Raw genomic sequence first — 12,730 nt, forward strand, 5'->3', positions numbered from 1 at the left:
ATTTGATTCCTTGTTGCCTCGAATTCCAGCAGGGCATCATGGATATTGGAGTTTTCCTTCACAGCCCTGCTGAATACCATGGGGACTGCAAGGGGATGCTGCAGAGAGGTTCAGAGACTTTTATGTGCCCTATAACCCAGAAGTACGTCCTGGTCACAGGGACAGAGGAAATTACGTACTTCCAGTATGAAAAAGTAGAGCTTTTGATCTGACCTGGAAGTGCTAGGAAGTCACATGGACTGAGAGTTCAGAAGCACTTCCGGGTCAAGGACTATAAAGGACTCTGGGAAATCCCAGATGGATGAGCTGAGTTGGGAGGAAGGGTGGCAACGCGTTTGGGAGAGGAGGATTTGATTACTGATTTATTATTGTGTATATTTAGGAGTATTGTGGAGTGGAGGGTGCTTGGTGTACATTATTAGTATAAAATAAATAATAATTGGACATTTATCTGGTGTCTGGCATTTGGGCTGAGGATTCAAGGGGTCGACATCGCCCCTATCTGTCACACTATATAGTAATAACAGTAATTTTATTATTATATAGCAGCTTCCCTGTCTGCCTATCATATAGTGCCTTTCCTTCCTATCTATATATCATCTATCCACTTTGCTGTTTTTTAATATATCTATTATACAGTGTCTATGGGGTGCCAAACAGGCAATTACAAAGATTTTTGGAATATATAAAGTCATTACCGAATATATAAAGTCAGTGTCGGAATTTATAACCTCATTCCTAAATATATAAATTAAAAGTCAGATTATATTGATTGAAACGATTCAGGCACATTTTTAGTAAACTCAATGAGTTCCTAATACAATGTAATGAACTAAGTTAAAAAAAACATCTTCAGAAAAATATTAAAAAAAAAAAACCCACTGTTCAGTTAATTCATTCAACATGATGTATGTGCCTTGCATTTTGAACATCATATTTATTTATTCTTTTTGCATGGGCACATTTTTGGATGAACCTCACGAGCCCAATCGACTCCGAGTGGCTTCTGTCAAAGTTTACCTTTCACTACGATTGTACAAATGAAATGACAAGCACGGAAATTTTATATATTCGGGAATATTTTTATATATTCCAACGCTGACTTTATATATTCAAAAATGAGTTTATATATTCCAACGCTAACTTTATATAATCAGGCTTTGACATTATATATACAGTAATTGGGAATGATTTTATATAGAGAGACAGACAGGCAGAGAAGTTTCTAGATTTATAAATAAACACGGAAGGCACATGTACTGAAAGAAAAAAAAAGATCAACATGTGCATTGATCCTGCTGCACTGAATAAGCTCACTTGCTTTAACCCCCCCATCTGACTCTAAGTAACAGCGCAAGTACAGACGCAAACCAAGTGTAATCAAGAGTCCCTTGTTCGATCCCCACTCACTCCTATATTTGCCATTTTCAGTAGTAAGCTGCTCTTTTTGTTAATATTATACAGTACACACATACACTTGGTTTGCGTCTGTACTTGCGCCGTTACTTAAGAGTCAGATGGGGGGGGTTAGAGCAAGTGAGCTTATTCAGTGCAGCAAGATCAATGCACATGTTGATCTTTTTTTCTTTCAGTACATGTGCCTTCCCTGTTTATTTACTGTATATATCTAGTTACTTCTCTGCCTGTCTGTCTCACTATTATGCAGTGCTCTGCCTGTCTGTCTGTTATGGATCTTAAAAATGACAGTTATTAGGACACTTGTTCATGTTAATTGAAGTCTCAATTGTTAAAAATATTTTAAAAGGAGCATCCCACATGAAAATATAACGACAATATAATAATATTAACTGACAGTGCATACCAGTTTATAAATGTTATGTCCGTTTGAGGTTAAAAAAAAAAAAAAAAAAACACTTTCTCCTCAATGGGGAATCGAACTCTAGTCTTTGAGGCACGACAAGACCTGCTGCCCTCCGAGTCAGCAAATCTTACCGCCAAGCCACAGAAGCAGTTGTATTGTTCTTGAACCTTTTGTGAAAGTGTTTATTTGATGTTTGGACTTCATGCTTCACGCATTCTATAGTTTATGCCTTTTGTAACATTTGTTACTAAAATATGAAAAAGTTTCTGTTTTAACAATGTGTTTACACAGATTACTGTAGAAACGGAGCACACATGAAATGCGTGTGTTCCAAATAACGATCTATTATTTCCACTCTAAAACTCCACTTGGGGGAATTGGGGTTAGTACGTTTGACAAGAGACAGTACTAATGCAATAAAGAAAGACCATCCAGAAGAACATCCATTACATTCTCAGGACAACTTGCGACAATATCTTTAAAAAGTGACTGCAAAACCAACTGTACACTCAATGCAGAGAACATTTATGCCAGTTGTGATGAGGCTCCAAGAGGCTAGACGCATGAATGCGTATCCGACTGCATTAAATTAAATAATGTGTAAATGTTGGGCTAATGAGCTGGGTCAGGGAAACAGACACAGAATTCAATGGATGTTCTTCTGAGTGGGCTTTCTTTATTGCATCTGTGCTGTCTTTATCAAATGTGCCAAACTCCCACTGCCCCCCATAACCAATCACCACACAATAAACATTTGTGATAATAAAACTAGCTATAAACTTAGAACACTAAGTGTTCAGAAATTTTAAGGAACACTACAAAATCTTTGTTTTACATGTTTATTAATCTATCCAGGATCACGCCAGTCCCAGTAAACATCAGGTACGAGGCAGGAACAATCCCTGGAAGGGGTGCCAGGTCACTGCAATGTGAACATGTTCACACATATACAACTAGCAGCGTCAATTTAGCATCACCAAATCCCCTAACCTGCATGCCTCTCGAAAGAAACCTGAAGCATGCGCAGGAAAACAAACATACTCCAGCCAGGGACATGAACCACCTTACTGCGAAGCAGCAGCACTACCACTGCACCTCAATGCCCCCACATGTTTAATACATGTTTCAATGCATTTCAAAATGAAAATATCAAGTATACAGCTTAGTATTTGTTCCAAATGGTCAGATAGCTGTAATATCTAGAATGTAATGTATACTGGGGGGCGATCACTGCCTGCACACTCCAGTTGTCATATGAGAAAGCCCGCTTAAGAAGCACATAGCTATGTTGGGGAACACATTAAATACAAACAGAATTTAGCATGCTACTTTAGCTACGATGGAGTTTGAGAAACACTAGCAAATTAAACATCGATTTTATGATGGAGTTTACAATGTTCTAGTTAGTATTTTTACTTTAATATCGACATAGACCTTTTTTTTTTTCTTTTACAATATGACCCTTTTTTTTTCCTCCACTGTGGCCCTAATACGTTTTTGACACTTAGATGGTGGGCTGCAACTCACCTTTTTACGTCAACTTTGATATTTGACCACTTCTTCCTTTTGACCACTGTGCAACTTTCTGAACTTGAACTTTTGGGTGACTTGGCCACACTGTACCACTCCATTAATATCCTTCTGTTGTTTATACCACTGCATAAGCCACCAAATATTGAGTTTTTCCTTGCCTCCCACTACACTGAGCAGGACCTTCATTTTGCATTCACTTTTTTTTTTTTTAAACATGTGCTTGTGCCATTATCTTTACACCCTGAAGTGAAGGGGGTATTTAAATTGATTTGTATATTCAAATTGGTGAAATTCTGGGAGGGGTCAGGGTGGGGCTTAAGAGCATTCATACTTGTGGAAATTAACGCTGATTGGAATTTATAAAGTTAAAGTGCGTAGTTTTGTGCATATGCACATTTCTAGCTTTGTGATTTAGTAAGAATTCAACTCAGGGTGTTATACATGAGGTCCCTGGAGCCTAAATAGGCAGCACTTGGTGCAAAGCAGGACCTAGGCCTGTTTGGCACACCATTCCACTGCAGCATACTCTTCATTTATTGCCATAGTAAAACTAGGTGTACTCATTATAAAAATACGATGTCATAACAAACATTCTGACAACACTAATCATTATTAATCAACAGCCCAAAAACCCATTTTTACAAAAACATATCTATAAGGTTAAGATTAAAATAATTTCATAAAGGTAAAGAGAATTAACACTTAATAATTAGAATAAGATGATTCAAATCTGATTCTAAGTGCTTTATGTTCATCAAACACATACTCCCACTAAACTAGGTCTGAGTTGCCATTCGTGCACGCGTTTCCTTCAGAGATGTGTATCAAAAAAAAAAAACACATGCAGACACTGGGAGATTTGAAAGCTCCAAAAGGCAGTGCTTAATTATGTGATGCATTACAAATACAGAGCCAATTACTGTGTAGATAAAAAAAAAAAATGCCATCACAGAATTAGTATTAACATGCTCTTGGTTATAAAATAATCCTATTCACTTAATTTCCCTTGAAAATCAAAAAGTAAGGATACTACATCTTGAAAGGTGCATGAATCTTTATAAAACTGTTTTTAATTATTGGGAAAAACATATTTCTACATAAGAAATGAATTAGTATGACAAAGCACACAAGAGGATGGACTCCCAAAAAAGAGACAGAATACCAAGGCAGAAAACCAGCCAAACTACAATGAGTCCATGCTGAAAAGAAAAAAAAAACTTAATTCTGCCTCATCCCCGCTACACACATGGCCAGTTAACTGTAACTTTCTTATGTTAAGCGTCCAGCATCTAATTAATATACCATACTTCTTTACTGGTCATGTGCTAAAGGATATTCTTCACTTGATTAACCCAACACAGATATAACGACTTTTGATCAACCATGCTCAAACAAATGACATATCACTAATTTCCTTAAAGGTGTCGTTTAAACACTACACGGACATGACCTACATATTGCATTTCTGGATTGCGGGGCACCTCTTTCTTCTCCCAGCTCTGGTTTATATAACGCTATAGGTAAATGCTTGGTGAAAATTAGAATCATATCCTGTTTTATAGCGGTGGTAATTTTAAAAAAGGAAATTATAGATTATTAGAAACCAGGGAGGACTTGGACTGAGTAATGCTCTTTTAAGGGCAAACTTGGATTAAAGTTCCTACCGTGCTTAATCTATATACGACTTCGTCCATTTTATAATTGCCAGAATGGTAATTGTAGAGAAAATGAAATCGTTCAAATGCTAACTTTAGCCCACACTTTATGAAATCTTCTCATTAAACTTGCCACCACACTTTATAGATATTTTCATTAAACTTGCCAACAGCTGAGATTATCCTCTCTGATGTATTCAAAACAGACAAGCAACAAGTACTCCACGTGAGCAACGGGTTGCGTTTATGACTTTATCACATGAATACTGAAAAAGTAGGTCAGAACCTGCGTGACTTTAGTCATAATTAATAATTAAATGTTATCATTGTACTCATCTTTAAAGACTTAGAATACTACATTATATATAAGGACTCGACTTTTCTACTAACTATATAGCTCATATTGATATTTTGTTATGACTTATTAGTTATTACACAATTTAAACTTTATTTTCTTGTACCTGTTTATGTGACAGCATGTGTAACTTTGAGTTATTTTCTATGTATGAAAATGTCCAATACAAATAAACGTTATTGTTAAAAAAAATAGAATGGCAAACAATTTGTTTCTCAAAAAAAAATAGAATGGCAAACAATTTGTTTCTCTCACCTAGATCAACTGCATGGTTGTACTTTGCGAGAGCACCAGTGAAGTCCTGCAGCTTCCGGCACAGAACATCTCCCTCAAGACAGCACCGGCGTGCTCTGCTCTCCTTCTCAAACCACTTGTCCATCAAACCACAGAGAAGCACGTTAGCTCGGAAGCCCATGGAGCATATTTTTGAAACTTTTTTGCTCAGTTTGTGCTTGCACAATCTACAGTCACTCATCTCCTCGCTCTCTAGGCACCGTTTGCAGTATGTGTGGCCACACTGCAGTGTCGTTGGGTCTGTCAACAGCTGCCGACACAAACGGCAGGAAAACATGTCCATTGAGTCCTCGCTGTCCGGAAGGCTGGTAAAACGTTCTAATTCACCATCCCCAGTGTCGTTGCTACAGCGCTCCGGGGGAGGTAGCTTAAGCTCCTTGTCCCGTAGGTTCTGCGCAATACTCTCCACGAGTAATCGAAACTCTTCTGGCCGCAATCGGTTTACTCCAGCAGCGCAGCGGTATGAGTCCAGAGCTTCGGCGACTCTGCCAGCCCTGGCTAGCGCGTCCCCTTTACGCAGACACAGTCCCCGATCAGGCTCTGCCAAGTCCACTAGTTGGGAACCATAGATCTCAGCGGCCAGCTCGTAGTTCCCAGCCTGAAATGCTTCCTGGGCTACGTCCAACATTTCGTTACAGATCCCCGGTGCATTCGGATTTGTCAGCTCATGGAGCAATGGCTCATTGCGCGGCACTGTGCTGGATTCCATCCTAAGCAGGAGAAAAGTGCAAAAACGGAATCAGAGAAAAAAAAAAACAACAGAAAAGCTACAATGTACTCGCCTAAGTAAACATCATCTTGAGCCTCTGTCTGTCACTCCGAGAAATCAACAGATCTCCTAAAATCTCGAGCGACCTACTTATTTCGGTCCATGTTATCAAATGCCCTCAGTGTGTGGGACACTGAAAAGAAACAGAAAACAAAGGGGCGGAGTAGCCACCTTCCCAAACGGTATAAAAATTCCACGTGCCTTCAGAAAAAAGATTAATAAACTGATGCCACATCATCGCGAGAAGTTCTTTTTGATCAAAGTAGATTCCAGGCTCAAATCCGAAAATAAAAAGTCCACACACAGCCGGGAAGACTGGCGAACATATACCTGACAGGAAGACCAGTGCATAAAAGTGAAATAAAAATGTTCGTTTCCCTTCGTCTTGATAAGAGAGTTAAATCTTTGGCCTTGTAAAACACAGTAAAATGTGAAAAATACGCCAGATATCCAGCAGTGTAACGTTAACAAAAAAACGAGTCACCAGAATAGGTCTCCCGTTTACATAACGATTAGCATTCCGCTCATCTTCACTAGCCGAGCATGTCTTTAGGTTATCTATTTAGTTATTTTGTTCTCAGAAGGAAATTTTCGAACGGGACTCCTGCCTTCGTCTTCTCTTTTTCCTTCTCCATGGGCAGCAAGGCGACATGACCTCTCCGTTCTTAAACAAGTGTCCCTCCTCCCCCTATCTGCGACTCCACGGTTATTGTTCTTCCGTAAATTCCTCTTTCTGAATTCGCCTTGCTATTCTTGGAAATCCTCTTCGCCTATACGATTGGCCAGTCGTTGTCATGTGATAAGAATCGAACAATGGCATTGGCCGATAATCCAGCACGCTTATATAACTACAACAGCGGCTGGTTGTATAACGAGAATAGTAGAGTGAGTTGAGCTGTCTGATCGTTTCCTCTGCTATGGTGCGCCTAAAGCGTATTGTCGTAACATAAGAACTATATAGTATAGCGTTTGCATTTAAGACAGAGCCAGTACCAAATGCAGTTTATTATATAATGATGAGTTATTTTGCAAACAAAAACGTGTTTCAGCAAATAACCGTGGTGTTATACAAACTCGAGGGATGTTATATAAGTTTATTATATATGTAACCTTGAAAGAGCAAGAGGCGTGCACTGGAACCAGTTATACAATCTAATAAAACATCTCCTCTGGAAAACAATTGCAACTGTTACTTTGACTGCACAAGATTTCAACAATTAATCAGTAACAATAAATACTATTTAAAAAGCTAAAACAGTAAAATAAGTTATACTTAAAAATGTTCAATTTTCCTGGAAAAACAGTTTATTCATATTAAAACAAGTGTCTCAAGTGTGATTACCTGTGAAATTATCTTCCATTTCAAATAAACATACATCACTGAGCCACAAATTGATTAGATGAGGGTGAATCAATTTTTTTATACATATTGTAACACAATATACTTACATTAGGGAGGAATTTGAACATTCTGCCCAAGGCTGTGTGTATTTTGTTATGGGCACTCCAGTTTCCATTCCACATGTCCAAAGATTTGCCTATTAACCATTACAAACTGTCCGTGTGTGTAAGAATATAGTTTTTGCTGAGAATGAGCTCAAAGATAGACTGGCACCATTTGGAGGGCTGTTTCCTGCCTTGAGCCCAGTGCTGTTCAACTACGCTACAAACCCCACAACTCAAAATTACATTAAGCAGGTCTGGTCTTGTTATGTTTCTCTGCATAGTAATTGTTTTGATTTATCCAGTTTTGCTTATATCTCCTACTGATGCTTGACTCCACTCTTTCCAGTCTTTGTAATCCTGCCCTTTCTCTTGGTGCCATGTGTCAACATTTCCATCCTTGTCTTTTTTACTTTGTCATGACTCTTGGCTTCATCCCCTCCTTTCCAAAATCATTTGGTAGCACCACCAGTAAAACATGACTTTTATTTTGGAAGTACAGGACCAAATGTTTAGGATCAAGTGCTTTGCTTGACCTCATTGTCCTTTATTTGTCTTTTCAAATACATGAATGAAAGTGTGTCATGTTTTTTTCTTTTATCAGACGGATATTTTTGCTTATAACCCGTGTGGTGCAACTTTCAGGAGCCAAGACTACAGGAGATGGCTGCAGACAATTGCAGCAATCACACATACACTATACAAATTATTAGGAACACTGTCCTAATACTGGCTAGAGAAAAACAATCGCAGTATCCATACTACATACACTAACTAAACAAATTATTGGGAACACTATATTAATACTTGGTTGAGCCTGCTTTTGCTCTCAAAACAGTCTCAATTCTTTGCAACATGAATTCCACAAGTGGTTAACATTTTTATGCGACTCTAGCCTATGCTGACATGATCATATTAAATTTTGTCAGATTTTTCCAATGCACATTCAGGCTGTGAATCTCCTGTTTTTTCATATTCCATAGGTGTTTTATGGGATTCAGATCAGCAATAATAGCAATGACATTAAAGTGATGATTGATTGGTATTAAATGGCCCAAAGTGTGCCAAGAAAACATTCCTCACATCATAACACCATCACCACCAGATGGGACTGTTGACATAAGGCAGGCTGGGTGCATAGATTCATGCTGCTGGCACCAAATTCTCCCTGTCGTTTGTATGCCTCAGCAGACATCAAGGTTCAGCAGACCATGCTACATTTTTCCTGTCTTCAAATGTCCAGTTTTAGTGAGCCTGTGCCCACTACAAAATCAGCTTTCTGTTCTTGGCTTACTGGAGTGGAACCTGACATGGTCTTCTGCTGTTGTAGCCCATCCACCTCAATGTTTGATGTGTTTGTGCATTCTTAGATGCTTTTCTGTTCACCATGGTTGTACAGAGTTGATATGTGAGTAATGGTGGCCTTTCTGTCAGTTCAAACCAAGTATGGCCATTCTCCTCTGACTGCTGTCATCAACAATACTATCCTGTGCACACTGGATAATTTTAGTTTTTTAGCACCACAAGTAGAGATGGTGATGTGTGAAAATGCCAGAAGATCAGCAGTTACAGAAATACTCAAACCAGCCTGTCTGGCTCCAACAATCATGCCAAGAATGAAATTATTAGGATACATTTTTCCCTATTCTGTTGTTTGATGTGAATGTTAACTGCAGCTCCTGATTTGTATCTGAATGACTTTATGCATTGCTACATGACTGGTGGATAGATAATTCCATGGATTAGCAGGTTTACCATTGTTCTTAATATTTGTTCAGTGAGTGTATATTAATGTGATTCTGGTATCTTTGTTAGCAGTCATGTTAACAGTGTTTGAGAAAACATAGCAATTAATTTATTATCAAACAAAAATCTATCCACTTATCTACAGTGCCTATAAAACATTCATTCGCTTGGAAAATTTCTTATTTTAATATTAAACAACATTGAATTGCAGTTAATTTAATTTGGATTTTATGACAATTTAAATTTACTCCCTGAATGAAGGCTGGAGACAAGGTAGCCTTGCTCTTTCATCAGTTCATCAGAATTTTCTTGGTTTTGCTAGTGCTGAGCTGAAAATGGTTCAACCTGTCTGCCCCAGTCAAGAAAGTCCCCTATATTTTTCCTCTAGTGCACATCTTGTAATACCCCATATTGGAGAACAGTCTATGAAATTTGGCAGATGGGCCAACTCTTCTGTTGCTGCTGTTCTTTAAAATTTGACATACAAATGGTGAACAGGAGGGGAACTAGTACAGCTTTTGTTGTTGACCCTTGTGGTGCTGACCATCTGGTCTGATAAATGCTTCTGTAGTCCTTTAAACTGTGGTATACTTGTTGTGTAGTCAGTAAGGGTCATCTTATTTTATTCCACAGATGTAAGGGCTATATGGTGTGAAATCCAGTAGAGAAGTCCAAATAAAAGATACTCAAATAGCTGTCTGACCTATTCATATTGTAAAAGGTGTTGTATAGCAAATAAATGATGGTGTTGTCCATCCCAATGAGTGCGTGACAGGAAGACTGCAGAAGTCCAATTCTGTTTTCACCCACAGTTTGTGGTGACTGTTATGGCTACATGTCTATAGTTATTCAGTTCAATAAAGTTTACTGTTTTAGCACTGTATTCAGGCATGATGTTTTACAGAGTAGTAGGGCTGTTTCCAGGCTGAGTTTCAAATTGAATATGTGCTTAAAAACTCCATATTTGTCTGTCACATTAGGGCCTACAAACATGCCAGTATGGAGTCTCTCCAGCTTTCTCTTCACCTGGGCAACAGTATTCAATAATTTTTTTGATGAGGGGAGGGGGATATAGTGCACCATAGATTAAGAGGAGGAGGATATTGAGAACAGGCCTTACTGGAGTGTTAGTGCATTTTGGTTGGGTAAGAGTGGCAGAGCTGAAGAAAGGTTGTGGGCATGCAGCATTGAAATTATAATAAGGCTGGCTGGAGCTGTAATTTGAGGAACTGTTGGAAATGTGTAAAGAAGAGGAAGACCCTGTTCAACCCCATTAAAGACTGATTCTGCTCATTAGCGCTGTCCAGGTTTCCTGGTGATCCATTTGACACTTTATTGCCAATGTTTCTAGTCAAACAACTCTCAGCGTGTCCTTCATCTTCCACCTTTAAGTATTTTTGATCTTTCTGGTTCTCCTTTTCAAGTCTTCCTTAACACACTTTAACTTCCTCTCTATCTTTTGGTCTAAAGGCTGTTTTTGACATTCAGTATAATCTTTAAGTCACATGTGATCCAAGGTTTTTATTATTAAAGCACCTCATAGTGGGTACAGTGCGGTCAACGTAAAAGTTGATGTAGTCTGTTACACAGTGAGTAAAGCCATCAGTGTCCATATAATATATTCCTCATTTGTTACAAATACAAATGGACTTCACATTCACTATTGATTCTTTAATAACCAGGTCAGGTCAGGTTGGGGAGCATGCACTGGTACTGCATGTTGCCACACCCCCCACATGAAGAAACAGCTTGGGGTCCTGATTGGCAACTCCCCAGCCAAACATGAGGTCCAGTCCCACCCTCTGGAAGTGACGATCTATCTGCCATGGCCAGGTGTTAAGTGAGTGTCCTCTTAGCCTGGTTCAGCTGTTCAGGTCCTCAACAATGAGGATCTAGCGAGCCGGATCACCCTCAGGAAATCACTCCACATGGCTGTAGTGCTGTAACTGACGCTTCCTCACAATGTAGGAGTAATATGTCTCATTCAACACTCCGTAAGCAACTGCACGTTCAACACGTTCAAGTCAAACCAGCCGTACCCAAGGATTTTACAAAGAGACACAGTACTGAAGGAGTCCAGTCTTAATCTCAAGTCACTGGGTAGCGTCCATGTCTCGCAACCATAGGGCAAAATAAGAAGAACCAGGACTCTAAAGACTTGGACTTTTACAAAGATATCGGGAGTGCCACACACCCCTTTCCAGTGACTTCATGACCTCCCCATGCTCTCCCAGTCCGTCTACTGACTTCATAGGAAGAGTCATCTGCGACATGAACTCTTGACGAGGTTGACATTTTCTCCACAGACAGACACACTGCTGATGGCTCTGCCCAAGAGGTCATTAAAGGCGTAGATTTTGTTTTTTATCCAGGACACTTGCAAGCCCAGACACTCAGACTCCTCACTCAGTCTCTCAAGCCTGTGTTGACTCCGTGAAGATCACAGCATCATCAGTCATGGATCCTATTAAAGATGACCCTAGCCAAGACCTCACCCAGCAATGAGAGTAGTGTTATCCCCCTGTAGCTGCTGCAATCCAGGCGATCACAGTTCCTTTTCCAGACTGGGGTAACAAGTCCCGTTTTCCAGTTAGCTGGGATAATGCTCCTCTCCCAAATGGAAGCAAAGACTGCCTACAATGCCAGAGGACAGCCTTACCACTAGCCTGGAGAATTTTACCCCAGATATAACAGATATAACAAAGGTGCCCTACGAGATTAAATATTTCCTTCTGGGAACACCGGCAACACAACCCTCAGCAACCTTCAGAGTCTTGTCATGGAAGTTCTCCCACATCACATTAGGTCACACCCAAATCTGCAAGTTCCTTCCACAAACTGTTTGCAAACTCATTAGAAACAAACTGATATTGGATTCTGGTAAAGTCCAGCTTCATTCTCCTAGTAGGAGGTAGCACTGAACTTAAGCTGGAGCTTCAGAGTACCAACAACAAGTCTGTGGTCAGAATTCACAAGCTGAGCACTTCTGTTGACCCAGCAGTTCTGTAGGAGCCTCGAGCATCTGCCTACAAGGATGTGAATAATCTCCTTCACTACACCACCAGTATTGGAGTACCAAGTCCTATGATATGACTCAGGACAGTTTGTACCAG

General features: G+C 39.5%; 1 protein-coding gene across 3 annotated transcripts in view; it reads right to left on the minus strand.

The window, feature by feature from the left end:
• LOC120523019 (LON peptidase N-terminal domain and RING finger protein 2-like) overlaps positions 1–7,162 on the minus strand; it is a 47,391-nt gene extending 40,229 nt beyond the window's left edge. Inside the window, exons 1-2 of one of the 3 annotated variants that reach the window (XM_039743938.1) lie at positions 6,630–7,161; positions 5,621–6,369 (exon numbers count right to left, since the gene is read on the minus strand). In XM_039743938.1, coding sequence (XP_039599872.1) covers positions 5,621–6,368 — 748 coding nt within the window. In that variant the 5' untranslated portion in view covers position 6,369; positions 6,630–7,161. Of the gene's footprint in view, positions 1–5,620 lie in introns of all 3 variants that reach the window. The other 2 variants (XR_005632550.1, XM_039743939.1) reach the window with 2 other exon arrangements.
• Positions 7,163–12,730: the final 5,568 nt, after the last annotated feature.

The sequence above is a fragment of the Polypterus senegalus genome, chromosome 2 (genome assembly GCF_016835505.1).
Source record: "Polypterus senegalus isolate Bchr_013 chromosome 2, ASM1683550v1, whole genome shotgun sequence".
NCBI lineage: Eukaryota > Metazoa > Chordata > Cladistia > Polypteriformes > Polypteridae > Polypterus > Polypterus senegalus.